General features: G+C 34.9%; 1 protein-coding gene across 4 annotated transcripts in view; it reads right to left on the minus strand.

Moving 5' to 3' along the window:
• LOC101894451 (transcription factor GAGA) overlaps positions 1 to 16089 on the minus strand; it is a 44335-nt gene extending 28246 nt beyond the window's left edge. Inside the window, exons 1-2 of one of the 4 annotated variants that reach the window (XM_020038700.2) lie at positions 15963 to 16089; positions 14345 to 15002 (exon numbers count right to left, since the gene is read on the minus strand). In XM_020038700.2, coding sequence (XP_019894259.1) covers positions 14345 to 14539 — 195 coding nt within the window. In that variant the 5' untranslated portion in view covers positions 14540 to 15002; positions 15963 to 16089. Of the gene's footprint in view, positions 1 to 14344; positions 15003 to 15765; positions 15871 to 15962 lie in introns of those variants that run through there. The other 3 variants (XM_059130374.1, XM_059130376.1, XM_059130375.1) reach the window with 3 other exon arrangements.
• Between the last annotated feature and the right edge of the window lie 2259 nt (positions 16090 to 18348).

The raw sequence follows: 18348 nt of genomic DNA on the forward strand, positions 1-18348 counted from the left end.
CATTTTTCAATGGCATTGTCTGAAATTCTACACAAGGAGTTATCTGTGAGTACTTTACTAACCTGAATAAGAATTTTCTCTATAGGTCCACGATATCGTATAGCCCCCATACAATGGTGCCCCCCCCTCAATATTCGGTATTTTGATGATTTTAGCCACAACGTCAATGAAATTGTCTAAAAATCCACAAAAGGAGTTCTTTTTGAGTACCTTACCCCCTGAAAGAGGAATTGCCTTATAGCTCTACGTTTTAGTATAGCACCCTTATAATGCTACCCCGAAATATTCAGCATTTCCAGGATTTTAGCGACATTATTCGCCAGAATTGCATCAAACTTTGTATTTGAAGTTCCGTATAGGTACTACAGCTTATGACAGAAAATAGCATATGAAGGTCCAAGTCCTCGTATAGCCCCCAAAAACGATACGCCAATCCCCCCTCCCCGATTTTCGGTATTTTGATGATTTAAGCAACATTTTTCACCAGAATTGTTTCAAATTTGGTATTTGAAGTTCGTAATGGATACTACAGCCTAAGGCAGAAAATTGTCTGTGCAGGTCCACGTCTTCGTATAGCCCCCATACACCGTACCCCCGATATTCGGTATTTTCATGATTTTAGCTACATTCTTTACCGAATTTGTTTTCAAGTTTCGAATTTTAATATTGTAATGGCTTATGACTAAAGTTGCCTATGCAGGTCCACGTCGTCGAATAGACCCTAAAATAGCGGCTACACTCGAAAATTTTTAAGATTTTAACATAATTTTTAAAGGATTTTCTCTTTTTGAAATTTGCCAAATTCGTTTCGAATGGTGGAGATTATTCAAAGGTTGGCCCAGCCGAACTTACAGTTTTTTTTACTTGTTTTTATTTTCAATTTTCTTTTCCCATATGTTCTAGTGACAAGGATATCAATTTGATTTCCATTTTTTTCTATTTTTAAAAATTCCACACAAATTATCAATCCTTCCTTCCTTCCTTAGATGTATCAAACCGTTTGTAATTCATGGCAAAAAGTGCATGGTGGAGGGTATTCAAAAGTTAGCCCGGCCGAACTTACATTTTCTTACTTGTTTTTGTTTTCAATTTTCTTTTCCCATATGTTCTAGTGACAAGGATATCAATTTGACTTCCATTTTTTTTATTTTTAAAAATTTCACACAAATTATCAATGCTCCTTCCTACTTCATGGCAAAAGTGCACGCTTTCAAATCAAAATTACATAAAAAAAATTCAAGCCGGTAGTGAAAAGAAAACAAAACAACTTGTTTGTCCCACCTCTGCACCCACCTCAAAGAAAGAAAGCAACACTCGGACAGAGTGAGAGTTGGGTTATGAGCAGCAGTACGCCGCCACGTACTCACAATTAATCTACTCTTTATTTATTATTGTACGACACTTTATGTTAAGCAGCAAAGGCCAGGCCGCCGGGAGACAAGTAATTGGAAAAATAACAAAAGTTGTTGTCCAGATAAAAAAAAAATCGTTCAAATGCCATGGCGGCCAGTTGCAGCAGCTGTGAATGAATGAATGAATGAAGGAGAAGTGAAAGTTTATGGACACAAGCTGATTTGTTTTTTCTCGATGTAGTTTTGAGACATAACGGAATTTCACCAGGAGAGTAGAGAAAGAGTAATGTACATGTGTTGTGCGGCGGAGAATTGGCCTCAAAGTGGCGTATATTGCAAAAGATTTCTTGCTCAAACGACATGAGACACATTTTCTTATGTGGAGTATACGACTTTTTGACCAGAGCATACTTAAGCATGTTTCTCCTTGCGTAAATAATGCCACGGAAACCAAATATTACTGCCAACAGTTATCAGAGTATAGAGTGGTGGCAGCAAATGACTCTTTTTTTGTTCCTGCAAAAATATAACAGAAATGAGGTGTTGAGGATAGTGAGAAGAGTGTACAGAGAACATACCATACGACGCAATGCAGACAGCAGCACTTAACCTCATCTCTGCTGCTGGTGCTGCCTCAATGAGTTTTAAAGAGTTCAAACACATTTAAATTTTATGCACATGATTTTTCCCTAAAGATAGAACATCAAACAGCTGCCTGACTGCCGGTCGGTCGGTTGGTCGTGGTGGTAATAATACCGACATTGTTTTGGGTTCTGGCATTCTCTATTAAAGAGTGTAGTCTCTAGTCATTCTCACAGCCCTCATTTGAACACAGAACGCCAGCATTATTATCTCCGCCATCCGCAACCTCATGTCGTAATCAATGGAAAATATTCTCTGTTTACAATTTATTTTTTGTTTCGAGATATGAGAGGAGGGTTATAGATTTTAACTTCTTCTCTGTTTACATTTTATTTCGAATTTTTGTTGGTAAACAAAAGAGGTGCAGCAGTTCCATGAAATATCCATGAAATTTAAATTTCAATGGAAATACGAAAACCCGATTTTTGTTCTGTTGGGGGGACTAACCATATGAGAGACTTCCACGTCTTTTACCCAAAAACAAGTAAACAAAATTGTAAGTTCCGCCGGGCTGAACTTTGAATATCCTCCAACATTTGGAACAAATTTGGAAATTTTCAAAAAAAAAAATAAAATCCATTAAAAATTCGGTTAAAAACTTAAAAATACCGATTATAGCCCTTATATATGGGGGTCTATACGACGACGTGGACCTACATAGGCAACATTTGTCTTAAGCCATTACAATATTCAAATACGAAACTTGAAAAAAAATCGGTGAATAAAAAAAATGAATAAAATCATCAAAATACCGAACATTGGGATGGGCTGTTATATGGAGGGCTCTACCAAAACGTGGGCATGCCCAGACAATTTTCTGTCGTAGGCTGTAATATCCGTTACGAACTTCAAATACCAAATTTGAAACAATTCCAGTGAACAATGTCGCTAAAATCGTCAAAATATCGAATATCGGGAGGTGCCGTTATAAGGGGGCTATAAGAAGTCGTGGACCTGCACGGACAATTTTCTGTCATAGGCTGTAGTATCCGTTACGAACTTCAAATACCAAATTTGAAACAATTCCAGTGAACAATGTCGCTAAAAATCATCAAAATACCGAATATCGGGTGTACCGTTGTATGGGGGCTTCACGAAGACGTGGACATGCACACACAATTTTCTGTCATAGGCTGTAGTATCCATTGCGAACTTCAAATGCCAAATTTGAAATAGTTCCAGTGAATAATGTCCCTAAAATCATCAAAATATCGCATATCGGGAGGTACCGTTACATGGGGGCTATACGAAGACGTGGACCTACATGGTCCATTTTCTGTGTTAAGCCGTAGCATCTATTACGAACTTTAAATATTAATTTTGAAACAATTCCGGTAAAAAAATGTCGCTAGAATCATCAAAATACCGAATATTGGGAGGTGCCGTTATATGGGGGCTATACGAAGACGTGGACCTACATGGTCCATTTTCTGTGTTAAGCCGTAGCATCTATTACGAACTTTAAATATTAATTTTGAAACAATTCCGAAAAAAAAAAAATGTCGCTAGAATCATCAAAATACCGCATATCGGGAGGTACCGTTATATGGGGGCTATACGACGAAGACGTAGACCTACATGGCCCATTTTCAACACGAAAAGTCCTGCAGATATAGTACACATTTGAGTAAAATTTTATCAACCTATTTTATTTCGTTCGGAAGCTAGAGTGATTTCCACAGACGGACAGACGGACGTACATTGAAAAATCGACATAGAATTTTATGCTGATCAAGAATATACATGGTGAGATGAAAAAAAAACTGCAACCAACTTCAGACTGCTGTCATTTCTAAGCCACTCGTCGCTTCATTTCCAGCGCTCAATGGCCACCACAAAAATCTCCGGATACCAATACGTTGGACTATTGTGTCTGGAGTATTTTGGAAAGCAAGGGTGGCGCTAAAAAATACCAAAGTGTCGATCACCTCAAGCAAGCGCTTTGCCGGGAATGGGATAAAATAGCGCAGAGCAACATTCGGGCTTCGTTCATTGGCCGTTTGAAGGCCATAATTCGTGCCAACGGTGACCAAATTCGAACAAATCTAAACTTATTCTAAATTTTGATGTCATTTCCGACATTTTTTGCTTTTATTCAATAAAATTAAAAAAAAAAAATCCAAAAATTAAGGCGTTTGTCTTTGTTGCAGTTTTTTTTTTATTTCACCCTGTATTTGAGATTTTTTTACAAAACCATAGATGGGATTTTTAATCCAAATACCGAAATAAAAATTGTGCTGAGTTTTCTTCCTCTAAAATCTTGAAATTTATGGTCATCTCTAAAATGTATGACTTTCAAAGATTTAAAAAAGAAGTGTAAAGAATGAAAGTATTCGGCATACTTCCTTGCTGCCTGGTAATTTCTTTGTATTTTATTAATAAAATGTGGCTAGGGGATCTTTCCGGTTTCTAAATGCCAGTATTTCGCTTTGTGAAATTTAATGACGGGCAATTTCCAATTTCATCAATATACTGTCTTTTAGATTTCCTACCAAAAATTCTTTAAACTTTTATAATAAAAAATATTTCCCATATGGTCTAGCGACGATGATATCTGACTGTAATCATCAAATGAATGTGTATTTTATACTTTCGTTTTACATCACCACTTTCAGAAAAATTGAAATTAACAAATTTTGCAAATATTGCGCAAAGCGTTGATGAAACATTTAAAGACATTTATGTCTAAAGCTGGCGATTGATTGTGAGGCACAAACAACACTGTGCTTGGTTTCTTTTCCAGCGACACTTCTAGCGCTGACTATAGTCATGAGAAACAAGACACACACACATACACAGGCTTTCAAAAAATTAGCAGAGCTTAAAATCGTGGGATGACTACATTTTATTTCACAAAAAATATCTGTTTATGTGTGTAGGTGTTTGAAATTTACACACGAACGCTGCAGAGACACACAAGTCTGATCAAGTTTGTACATAAAATGACGTTTGCTTATATATCTCGCATGCTCACATCACATCGCAGCCAGAGATCCCATGGAAACAATTTCCCCTCTTTTTTTTCGTGTGAAATATTTGAGTAAGAAAGAGACGTTTATAGAGTCGCCAGCGGCACACAATCTCTGCCGATTGCCGACTGCAGAGTATAACGTCATCCGAAAAAAAGAGCTTACGTATATATCCATACAAATGCTCACTTGTATGTATTGGCGGCTCCCGTACTTATACTTTCAAATGGCCTTCGCCGTTATATAGTTGTGTCTCACTCTTTGGCCTCTCGTTATCTCTCACTCTATCTCTTTTTGGTTGTTGTGTGTGTGAGTGTGCTGTGCTGTTTGTTGTGCGCATGGAAAAAAAGCTCTCATTCTATCACATGAATTATTAAGGTTAAAAGTTATAGCTCACCTCCCTCCCTCCCTGCCCCACCACCATCTCCGGCGTTACCATGCCTTAAGAAATGTATGGGTTTACTCTTCAAGTTTTTTGTTGCTATTTTTTGTTTTTGTTTTTTTTGTAGTCCATGTTTCTGTCTTAATCGGAATTTTAGCTGTTGTTTCAATTTTTTTTTCATTGCAGCAATGTTTTGGATCATAGATTGGATTTTTGAAATAAAGATTTTGGATACCACGAGAATGGGGTGGTCTCAAATAAATTTGAGTTATACCTAGATGCCTCAGAGGCCACAATATCCAACCACATCGTGAGTATTTCGATATTTTTTTTTTACAAAAATGTTCCACTATTTGTAAAACACTTCCTACGAATTTTCAAGAAAATCTGTTTCAAACTCTCGGAATTAAGAAAAGACAGAAAATGTTAAATTCAGACCTATATTTCAGGTATATAAACACAGAGGCGTACACATTCTGGGGCCCGGCCCGGGTCGGACATTTTTGAACACGGGACATAGAAAAGTTACTTTTATAGCAAACATTTTGCCAATAGTGAAGAAGATAAGAAGCGGGCTACGTTTCCACTTAACTCCATATGGCCTGCTGGCGAGGATGTTAGGTTCTATGTCGTGCCAACAGTTTCTCTGCCATAATTTATTTTTATATCCTCCAACATACCTCCAACGTTCGACATTCCGTTTGTAACTCATCGAAATAATAATTTTGGGACCTAACAAAGTATATATATTCTTGATCTAAAGCCAATTAGGGCTGTCCGTCCGTCTGTTGTAATGCGGCTAGAATCAAAGCGAATAAAGATAGGAAGCTAAAAATTCACACAGATCAGTCTTTTGTCTCGAGGTAGGTTAAGCTCGAAGATGGGCTATATACAGCTCAGTCTTTTGTCTGCAGGTAGGTCAAGCTCGAAGATGGGCTATATATAGGGCTAAGATATCATAAAGCCCCCATACAACTGTACGCCCCTATATTTGGTATTTTGATGATTTTATTAAATTTTCTGAAAATTTACCTAAGAAGTTCTTCCTAAGCACTTTACCCCCTGAAACAGAACTATCTAGGAACCACAAAAATTTGCGTAAGCAGGCTCACGTCTTCGTGTAGTCCCCATACAGCGGTACACCCCTTTATTTGGTATTTTGAACATTTTAGCGAAATTTTTCAACTATGACAGAAAATAGCCTCGATAAAAGGCCCCAATATTCCGTTTTTTTTTTTTGGCGATTTTAGGTACAATTTTTCACCGAAATTATTTGAAATTTCGCATTCGAAGTTCCTAATAGGTACTTAAGCCTGTGACAGAAAATTGCCTATGCAGTTTCACATCTTCTTTAAGCTCTCATATAACGGTACCTCCCGATATTCGCTATTTTGATGATTTTAGTGACATTTTTTATTTTTTTATATTAAAAGTTCGTAATGCGAACTAAAACCTATAACAAAAAATCTCGTATATATGCCTACGTCTTCGTATAGCCCCCGTATAACGATATCACCCTATATTCGATATTTTGAGGATTTTAGCGGTATTGTATACCAGAATTGTTTCAAATTTCTTAATTGAATTTCGTGGTGGGTATGAAGGAACACGACTTCGTATGGCCCCCATATAAGGGGTTTCATTTCTACGATTTTTTTTTGGAAATTTGCATGTATTCCTTAAAAGCTGAAGTTTGCTCAATTGGCCGCCTAGATCGTGCGTTCATTTCTCTTGAACTCGAGGTCAAAATTTGCATGGAATAATTTTCAAACATTTAATTATATGGGTCGTACTTTCAATTCCAATAGAGATTTTTTGCTTTTTTCAGTTTTTTTTTTTTTTTTTTCTTTTTTTGAAAACTCGATCTCGTCATATTTGGCATATTTTATTTTTCAAAATTTTTATTATTTTTTTTCAAGAAATATATTTTTTATTCCCATATGTTCTAGTGACAAGAATATCTTGGTACTTCCTTGATCTAACAAGTTCGTCGTTCACGAAGTAAACACTTTTTTAAGGATATTATATTTTATGATTTTTTTATTATAATTATTTTTTTTATAATTATATTTTTATTATAATTATATTTTTATTATAATTATTTTTTATATTATAATTACTTTATTATAATTATTTTTATTATATTTATTTTTTATTACAATTATTATTTTTTTATTATTTTATTATAATTATTACTTTTTACTATATATTTATTATTATTATTTTTTTTTTAAATTTAATATTAATGTTTTATTAGTTTTTTTTTTCCGATTTTTATTTTATATTACTTTTTTTGTAAAAATATTACTATGACTGTTATTACATCATAACTATTTTATGTTGACATTTATTTGTATATTCCTATTGTTTTTTTTTTTTTTTCATTTTATATATCATTATTATTATTGTTATTTTTTATTACATATCAATTTCATTTTTAGCCCAAAGAAAAATTAAGACTTCTGATCCCATCAAAATAAAACTATCAAATGTCCCCAAACAGAATCTCAAACCAATCAACAAATTGGCGGGAAAATCGCATTGAAACTAAAAAAAATCCAATTAGAGAATCTGCTCTTTTTTTTCGAAAAAAAAAGAAATCAAAACAAACCATTATCCACAAAAGAATACAATATCTCACAATAAATAGGTATCTCCATAACTGTTCTACTCCCAAAACAAAACAAAAGTAAGAATTTTAATCTCTCATCTCTCTGTAACCAAAAAAAAAATAAAATTGCCAAGAGCCTGAGAAAAGAAAACCCAGAAAAAATCCAATTTCAAATTTCTCAGAGAAAATGTCCCGATAGACAAAATAAAAATACTTTTTCAGAGAAAATAGAGTTTTGTCAATGAATGAACCCACTGTGTTCTGGCCTATGTAGTGTGGTGAGCATCAGGAGCGCGTACAACAACAACACCAAACAGGCACAAACAAATAAAATCGATGAGTTGGCAACAAAGTCCATATAACAGCCAGAGTACAGCCAGCAGCAGAGTATAAAAAACGCACAACACACAGAGCCCCACACACAGAAAACGGGGTATATCTCTGAGAGTGTGAGTAAGTGTTTCGTCTGTGTGAAATAATATACTCAGAGTATGTGTGTGAACGACGATGACAACAACGTGTGGGTTTTTGCTGATTGTTTTTGTTGTTTGAAAAATTTCAACAGAGCATGAGCAATAAATATAATCGTCTGGCAGAGAGGAGTATGTATGTTGGGTATATAAAAGAATTTGGGTTGTTGAAAACAGAAAAACAAAGAGTAAAGGAGGTGGTGGTGGTGTTGGTCGATACTCATTTAATATAAGCACTCTCTCGCTCTGACACAGGCCATTTTTGTTGCTGGTCATGAGATCAAGTCATGTATTTCCAACCTCTCCCCGGTCACTTGCTCTTTCTCTCTTGCACTAAATGTTAATAAAACAAAATCAACGACGACTTCGTCGATGAAGGAAGGGAGGAAGCAAGTAGTGGTGGAAATGTTCATCGGCGACAGAGTCTGAGTACGTGTAATATACGAAACGAAGAAAAAATCCACATTAAATGTGAATAGAAAGTGGGAAACAACAACAAAATGTTTTTTTTATATATATAAAACAATTTTTCAGCGTAGAGAAAAAAAAAGAATACGGAAAATTTAAGAAAGGGAATATTGAAGTTTGGACAAAAAAAAAAAAAAATACAATTATTTTTTTTTTTTTTGTTGTATGATTTGTGAAAAAATGTAAAATTTTATTTTGGTGCTGAACAATAGACATTCAAAAATCCAAATTCTTTCAAAAACCTTTTCGAAAAATTTACAGTTTCAGAATTTTCAAAAATTTATCCATCAGATATTTCCCGTTGTACCTATCCTTTTTAAAATTTAAAAAAATATTTAATAAACTTGTGTCGTTTGGACCATTAAATAAATGTCGAAGTTAAAAAAAGGTTGGTGGGGGTTAATAAAATTTAATTCATTTTTTTTTGTTTAAGATATGGAATTTTTTTTGGAGTTGTAAATATCTTTTAGGTGGTGTGTAGATAATCTTCCGATTTTTTTATGATTTTTTCCAAACATTATGTTTTTTTATTTTTTTGTAAATTTAATTTTTAAAATTTCATTTTTTTTAATTTAATTTTTAAAATTTCATTTTTTTTAATTAATAAAATTTTAGTTTTTTAAGTTTTAATTTTTAAAATTTTTTTTTCTATTTTTTAATAAATTCGTATTTTTTGTAAAATAATGTGTAATTTTTTCCTTAAAATGCGTTAAAATTTTTATTGGAAAATATAATTTTTATTTTTATGTTTTTCTTTCTCATGGGTATTGAAATTTATGAGATTTTGTATTTTGGTCTCAGTTTTAGACTTAATTTTTCTTTTAATTTTTAAAATTTTATTTTTTTTTTAATTTTTCGAATTTAATTTTATTTTAATTTTTAAAATTTTATTTTTTTTTTTTCAATTAGTATTTTTTTTTTTTTTTTTGTAAAAAAATGTGTAGAATTTTCCTTAAAATGCGTTAAAATTTTTATTGGAAAATATAATTTTTATTTTTGTTATGTTGTTCTTTCACATGAGTATTGAAATTTTTGAGATGTTGAATTTTGGTCTCAGTTTTAGAAATTTTTAAATTTTATTTATTTATTTTTTAAATTAGTATTTTTTGTAAAAAAAATGTGTAATTTTTTTCTTAAAATGCGTTAAAATTTTTATTCGAAAATATAATCTTTAATATTTTTTAATTATATCTTTCGGTAGAGTTTTGAAATTTGGCCTCATTTTTAGTTTTAATTTTTTAATATGTTAAATTTTATTTTTTTTTTATTTTTGTTTTTTTTTTTTTAATTTTATTTTTTTTTTTTTAATCTTTTAAATTTTATTTTTTATTTATTTATTTATTTTTTTTTTTTTGTAAAAAAATTTTTAATTTTTTTTCTTAAAATGCGTTAAAATTTTTATTCGAAAACATAATTTTTTTTTATTTTTGTTATGTTTTTCTTTCACCTGAGTATTGAAATGTTTGAGAGTTTGAATTTTGGCCTCAGTTTTAGTTGAGTGGCACCATGAGTGCCTCCTTGGCTCAGAGACCTTTTTGGTCTCCGACTCGAAGGAAAACAAAGTAGAGATAGGTTTCAGAATGAATGGATGGATGGATGGATGCTCTTCCATCATGTTCTCGTTTGTCAGTTACACTCTTGGTGGCTTCTCCCCACAACAACAACAACAACAATATGGGGATTGCTATTTCATCGGCGGTCTCTGGCCAAACCACCAACCAAACGAGAACAAATGATGGTTAACTAAGGTCAGTATTTTTGCATTATTTTTTCTCTAGAAAAAAAAAAACACTGTTCAATATGAGGGAAGTAGAAACTCCCGCTCATCTACCACCCGCCATCTCTGTTGAGTCGGAAAACAAACCCAGAGACACCAAGCTCAGAGTCCAAAAAGAAATTAAACGGCCTCTTTTTGTGTTGCCGTCGCCACCAACTCAAAAATGTGTTTGTGTACGTGTGTGTTTGTTTGTTTGTTTGTGCTTGCTCATGTAAGTTTCATTCTTGCAGTGCAGGGAGACATTTCCTCATTTGCCTCAATTGACAATTGAAATCTTTTAAAGAAATCTCTAAAAATCTTACTTGGTAGAGGAGAAAATTACGAAAATTACCCTCAGAGCAGAGTTTAGCACCAAAACAAAACAGGTCTTATTCTGCGTGACACAATGCAAGCAAGCAACCAACCAACCAACAACAACGAATGAGACACAGTGTTTCCCCATCAAAAGGCCTATTGAGTCGATAGTTAAATAAAAATAAAATAATAGAGCGGCGGTCAAAACTCTTTATGGCGCCAAAAAAAAAGCCATTACCTTACACTCTGGATACTCTAATCAAGAGTTTTCTTATTGGACCGGGGGAGATGATGATGAAATAAATGTAACCTGTGTGTTTGCTCTTCTCATCATCTCATCTCAATGTGAAACAACAACAAACATCAGAAGGTGGTGCTTTACTAATAAAACCCCACCATGCCACTCTATGTTGTGAGTGTGGGAGAAGAGATTGCAGACAGCAAGTTTTTGTCTCCAAAAGAAGCAAAAAAAAACAATTGTTTGACAGATGACCAATTTGGCGCGCGTCACCTTTTTTTCTATTTTTTCTGTCCAGAGTTATTGCTGTTGTGAGTAAAGCCAAACGAGATGTGAGTAAAAAAAAAAAATAAAGTGCGTTGTTTTTGTTGTCTTTTGGAGAATTTAATTTAAATATTTTTGTTAATGAATTACAACCAACCAACTGAATGAATTTACGGCCGGCGGCCGCAAACATTTCTCTGCCACATTTATTTTTGTTTGGCTGGTTGGTTCTTCTTCTCAGAGCATAGCAATAACAACAATGTGTACTCTGACAAACTATGCCAGCAGCAAATGATGATTATTAGACAGTGGGAGAGGAGAAAAGGGAGGGAGAGATTGTACCTTGTTCTTTTACTTCTCCGTGAATGTGAGTAGTAGTAGTTGTTGGTATATCTCCAACAAAGGCTCTTCCTTCTCCTCTATAGGGAAACTCTCATCTCTCTGTTTACAAACAGAAAAAGCGCGCCTTTTTTTATTATTGTAAAGGGCACAAGTCTAATTAGAATCAATGCAAGAGAAAAACTTTAATGAAAATGAAATTTTTGATAAATAAATGATGGGAAAACGGACTCAACTACCCAATTTCATACGGGCCGAGTATGTGGCAGCTGAATGGAGACCAATATGGGTGATTGAAAAACATTTAAATCCAAGACTTAAGGAAAACCAACTATGAGGCATAAAAGTTGCAGGTATTTCCGTGACATGAATAAGACTATTGGAAACGTTGCCCAAGGAGGTAAGTGGTGCAATGTAAAGTCCTGGGAATAATGTATTGACGTTATGTTCTAGATGAAGTTCTAGGTCAAATACCCAATTTCAGAAGGGCCGAGTATGCGGCATCTGATTCGAGCCAAAATGGGTGATTGAAAAACATTTAAATCCAAGATTTATGGGAAACCATAAATAAGACTATGGGAAACGTTGCCCAAGGCGGTAAGTAGAGATGGAAGGTAAAGTCCTGGAAATAATGTATTGATGTTCAATTCCAGGTGAAGTCTGTTGTAATTTTCAAGTGAAGATACCCTTCCACGTACGTACAAAATATAGGCCTCCTCCATTCTGTCATTTAGAGTTTATTTTTCATAGAAAAAACCAATCGTCCCAAATGATCCAAGCTCACGATCCATAATGGTGTAAGTAATTTGAAAATACATGAATTAAGAACTTTTTAATCAATTTTTATTGGATGATATCTTTTAGCAGGACACTGCTGAGAACCCCAAGGCAACTATTTCAAATATGAGTGATCAAGTTTCTAAATTGGGGAAGCTTTTAGAAGTCCAACAAATTTAATATTTTTGTTATAAATTTAATGTAAGATATTTAAGGCAGATCGTCGTCGTGTTCGACATTCGGAAAATATGGAAATGTGTAAAAACGGGCATGAAGGCAAAGTTCTGAAACAGAATAGGTATTGGAATCAATGTCCTCTAATTAAATTTACTCGAAAAATTACCTATATGAGGTCGACCAGTAAAGCCCACCTACACCTAAGTTTGAAATTCAAAGAGAGTCGAATCACACAGTAGTGTCAAATTGTTGTTAACAGTATAGTCTACTTGGCCGACCTTATGTAGGCCTTGTATCGAAGTAGCAGAACCTGGTTAGTTAGTTGGGGCGGAACTATTTTAAATGGTAATTCGTTTTTAAATATCATGTTAGCCAAGATGTAAACAAATCTCTTTAATTTTTTTTTAGAGGAAAGCCTTTGGAGGTCGTTGTGTAACTCCAAAATAATCGGAATATGTTTTTAGAATACCAAAAGACAAGATGTAAAGCTACGGTTCTGCAAGAATTTAAAAGGAATACTCCAAAAAACCTGAAGAAGCAAACCATGATAGGCATAAATATTGAACACTAGAAATAATTTCTGCAGGTGTTAGGTTAGTAGTCGAATCAATGTCATTACATGTAAGTCAGATTAGAAAACATATTTATTTCAGCTAGTCTTTAGAGAATTGTTACAGACCGTTTAATTTTCAGGCCATCCCGAGAGTTGGTCTGAAGAGAACCTATTACTCTCAGACCACAACTAGAATGCTCTGCAAGATCCATGGACTCTATATATAGAAGACATTTCAAAACTAGTATAGGAAAAATGATTCAAAACCTTCTTTCTACACCACCTTTTCTATGTGTGCTCGGAATTTCGGAAGGACTTCTAAGGTAGACATTCTTGTGACCGTCTAGCTAAGACAGATCGTGGAGAGATGTTCAGTACAGAGTGACATGCAAAAGTCATTCTACATTTCAACAAGAGCCCTTCAAGAACAGAACTTAGGAAGGTGCTCCAATGTAGACCTTCTTGTAGCTTTCTACCTATGACAGATCGTGAAGAGATGTTCTATACATGAACGACTTGCAGACCTTCTACCACTTATTCAAATTCACCAGGAATCTCTCATGAAGAAAATCCATGTGTATAATCCCTGGTGTTTAGATTAACCGCATAGATACTACTAGGGATTGTGCAATTATGGAATTAATTTAAAAGAGCTTTAACCAATTGAAGATATACTGATATTGGTTATTTATACGCTTTCAAGTTCAACCATAAAAGCTATAGAATCAGCTATTTACCCTTTGGCAGGTCTCCTATCCTCAAATGGCAGAATATATTCTATATTGGAAAATGACCTGTAAGAGACCACTTTTAAGGTTATAAAACTTCAAAGCTGAAGGACGGAATTCCTTTAATTCCTAAAATGTGTTGTTTATATTCATCAAACTTTATAATCTGGACATTACACTTGTTCGGACAACCCTTTACCCTCATATTTCACTGTGGAAAATTCTTAGCCAATTCTAAAATAATAACAAAATAACAAGTATTCTTATAAACCTTAAACAAATAACGCATTTGTTGCCACTTACCTTTAACAAATCCAGCAGAAACGGTGATGCAGCACATAAAACAATTTTATGGGCCGGAAAGCTGCGTCCACCCGCTGCCAGCGTACAATCGACCAAATCGCCGTGACAACGCAACAGCTGGATGGCCGATACTAATGAGGTGCCATAGTCACCCCATGTCAGGGAATATAGAGAATTCATGGGCAAAGCCATCATGGAGTCCACCGATTCACCAACAGCACAAACGTCCTCCAAGGGCTGTTGCTGTTGCTGAATTGGGTGGTAATAGTGGGTAATGGTGGCGGTGAATTTAAATTACCCGAAATACACAAAATTATGCACTGGTTTGTTTAGCGCGGATGATTGTCTTTCAAGTTTGGTTTTTGCCACGGGGCGTTGTGGTGGTGCTTGTGGCCGCCTTTTGCTGATGTGGGAAAGACCATGCACCGGTTTTCACGAAAAAAAAAGTCCTTTTTATCTTTGTTTTGTTTCTGCAATCACTTTATGATAAAACTTTGTTTTTTCCTTTTGTCTTTTATGTTGTTTTTGTTTTCACTGACAATTTTCTTTTAAGAAAACATTTTTCTTTTTTTTAGATATTTTTAGTTTCTATTCAACTTTGCGAGCCGTCCCGCAACGAGACCAACATAAATGTCTACGATTTTTTCTGATACTGAAACTGTAAATAATCATTAATATTTTTTCTTTTCTTTTTTTGATAGCAAGAAGAAGCACACAAAAATGAGGGGAAATGCCATTGACAGCAATAACGTTCTCTCTCTCTCGCTCGCTCACTCACTGTCTAAATATGGTGGGGGCCCACACAAGCACTTTTTTATATATACTCTCAACCATGCAATGGGAAAGAGCAAGAGAGTGACAGAGAGAGAGGGAGAACATTACCATTTCAGAGTATTGTGTTGTGTGCTATGCTCTGGTGTGTGTGTGTGTGTTTGTTGGGGGGAGTTGGGGAGCTCGACACCAGGCAACCATGCATATTTACACTTGTGGCCAAAATACAATCAAGAAAAAAAAAAAACAAAATTGTTCAAGTTTCTAGAAGCATTGCGCACTGCCGTGAAAGAAAAAAAAACACAAACGTATTGACATCAAAAAAAACTGGTAAAGGCGCGCTGTTGTTTCTTTATACTGAATAAATTTAACAATATGGGGGACTTTGGTTTTTCAATTCTTGGAAAAAATTACAGGGAATTTTGTTGAGTGGAACTCTTGGACTTTTTATTAAATATTTTATAACACCGTAACTGGGCGGCTTTGTACAGTTCACATAATTTGTATTATTTCATGTTAACACTGCAACTTTTTTTGTTTTTCTTCCAACTGGAAGCCATCAGGTACTACGACCCTTCTTCTCTCTTTACTTCTATTTATTGTTTTTAGAGATTTTTCCCGCTTTTTTGATAATCAGATTTTTTAGGCACCTCAGAGCACACAGAACCCAAGAATCAGTTCAAAATTTTTATTCTCATGAGCGTAAAGCGGACAATCTATCTTTTTCAGAAAAAAAAAACGCACACACAACACATGCACATAGCCACTACACTACTCTGTACTCTGAAATTCTTCTTTTGATGTTGCTGAAGAGGAGGTGGATGATGATAATGATGACGATGATTACCATCAGAGGCACAAAATTTGTATCTCACTCTGGGAGCAAAATGTTATTTGTTTGAAATTTTGCGCTCACAACTTCTCGCCAACGATGAAAATGTTCTACTAAAAATTGAGTTTTTCAAAAAATCCCTGAAAAGTCATGCGATATACTACAAGGCAGATAGGCATGCACGCAAGCAAATACACACTCACACACACACACACAGAGACACATAGAGTGGTCGGAGCAGAGCACATCACACGTGTAGAAGAGAGACGTGTACGCAAAGGGGAAAACAGCAAAACAACTACAGAGCATTATACAAAAACAATGCACAGGGGAGTCTCTTCGTGCGTCTCTTGTATAAATTTGTTTTATTTATAGGATGTATGTGTGTGTGTGTGAGTGCCTGTGAATGCTGTGTTATGTGGCTGCCTTTCCCATAAGATAACACGTATTAAATGATGACAACACTGCGCTGTGAATAAAACGCTGAAATTTGAAAAATCACCAAAAATAGGAAAAGTCGAGTTTAAGAGATTTTTTTTCGCTCACTAGAACATGACAACAGCTATTAACCGAAAAAAAACTTTTTCAGGGGAAAAAAATTTTAAAATGCCAGTAGTTGTCCTGAGTTGGAAAAAAGCTTTTCCTTCAGATAGAATGCAACGGATAAAATTATATTATTAGAGTTTATTAAAAAAGAGGGGATATCAAGTTTAACAGTTTTCTAAAATGATACCTTCGAGCTGGATGTCTTTATTTGAATTGAGGCTACCCAGAAGTAAAAAAAATAATGGAAAACAAGTATAAAAGGCCGGGACGAAATTTGAATGCCCTCCACTTTTTGAAACGAATTTGGCGGTTTTCAAAAAAATAAAATCCTTTAAAAATTCTTCAAAAATCTTAAAAAAAAAAATAACGAATGTAACCGTTTTATTTCATTCTATACGACGACGTGGACCTGCATAGGCAATTTTGTCATGCGAAACTTGAAAATAAATGGAGAGTAATGCTGCTAAAATCATTAAAATACCGAATATCGGGAAGTGCCGTTATATGGGCGCTATACGAAGGCGTACACGTGCACGGAAAATTTTCTGTCTTAGGTTGTAGTATCCATTTCGAACTTAAAATACCGAATTTGAAACAATTCTGGTGAATAATGTCACTAAAATCATCAAAACAGCGAATATAGGGAGACACTGATGCATGGGACCTATTCGAAGACTTGGACCTGCATAGACAATTTTCTGTCATAGACTGTAGTTCCCATTACGAACTCTAAATATGAAATTTGAAAGAACTCTGGTGGAAAATGTCGCTAAAATCATCAAAATACCTAATATTGGGAGGTACGGTTATATCGGGGCTACACGAAGACGTGGACCTACATAGATAATTTTCTGTCATAGACTGTAGTTCACATTGCAAATTCTAGGTACGTAATCTGAAACAACTCCTGTGAATAATGTCGCTAAAATCATCAAAATACCGAATATCGGGAGGTGCCGTTGTATGGGGGCTATACGATATCGTCAACCTATATAGACATTTCTCTGTCATGGAGTAAAATGCTTGGAAAGAACTTCCAGTATAGAGTTTTAGACAATTCCATTGAAAAATGTAGCTAAAATCATCAAAATACCGAATATCGGGCGATAGGGTTGTATTGGGCTATACAGGGTGAGATAAAAAAAAACTACAACAAAGTCAAACGCCATAAATTTTACATTTCTTTTTTTTAATTTTATTGAATGAAAGCAGAAAATGTCGGAAGTAGCATCAAATTTTAGAATAAGTTTAGATTTGTTCGAATTGGTCATCTTTGGCAGGAATTATGGCCTTCAAGCGGAAAATGAAACCGTCACAGCTGTGCCCGAATGTTTCTCTGCGGTAATTTGGCCCATTCCCGACAAAGCGCTTGCTTGAGGTGATCGACACAATAGTCCAATGGGGATTGGTATCCGGAGATTTTGGTGGCCATTGTGCGCTGGAAATGAAGCGAGGAGGAACCTTATTTTTTAAACATTCTTGGGTGGCGCGTGCTGAGTCCTGTTCGAATGTCCAAGGTCTGCGGCCAAAATGTTTGCATGTTCAAGGCTTTACACCCTCCAGAATATTATCGCGATAATATTCGGCATTTATTCTGATGCCACGGTCGATTAATACAAGCGGAGAGCGACCATCGGCTGTTATGGCGACCCACACCATCACCATGGCCGGCGCTTGAGTTCTGGTGGCCAACCGAAGGTGTACTTTTTCTGTTGACCTCTTTGGCAAGTAAACACGATAATTTTGTTTGTTTACAAACTGCCGGACAACGAATGCTTACTCATCGGAGACCACCAAACCAAATTCAGCAGTTCACCACTTTCGGCCAAGCGAAGTAACTCTTTAGGTCTTTTGA

The sequence above is a fragment of the Musca domestica genome, unplaced genomic scaffold (assembly GCF_030504385.1).
Source record: "Musca domestica strain aabys unplaced genomic scaffold, Musca_domestica.polishedcontigs.V.1.1 73, whole genome shotgun sequence".
NCBI classification, from domain to species: Eukaryota; Metazoa; Arthropoda; class Insecta; order Diptera; family Muscidae; genus Musca; species Musca domestica.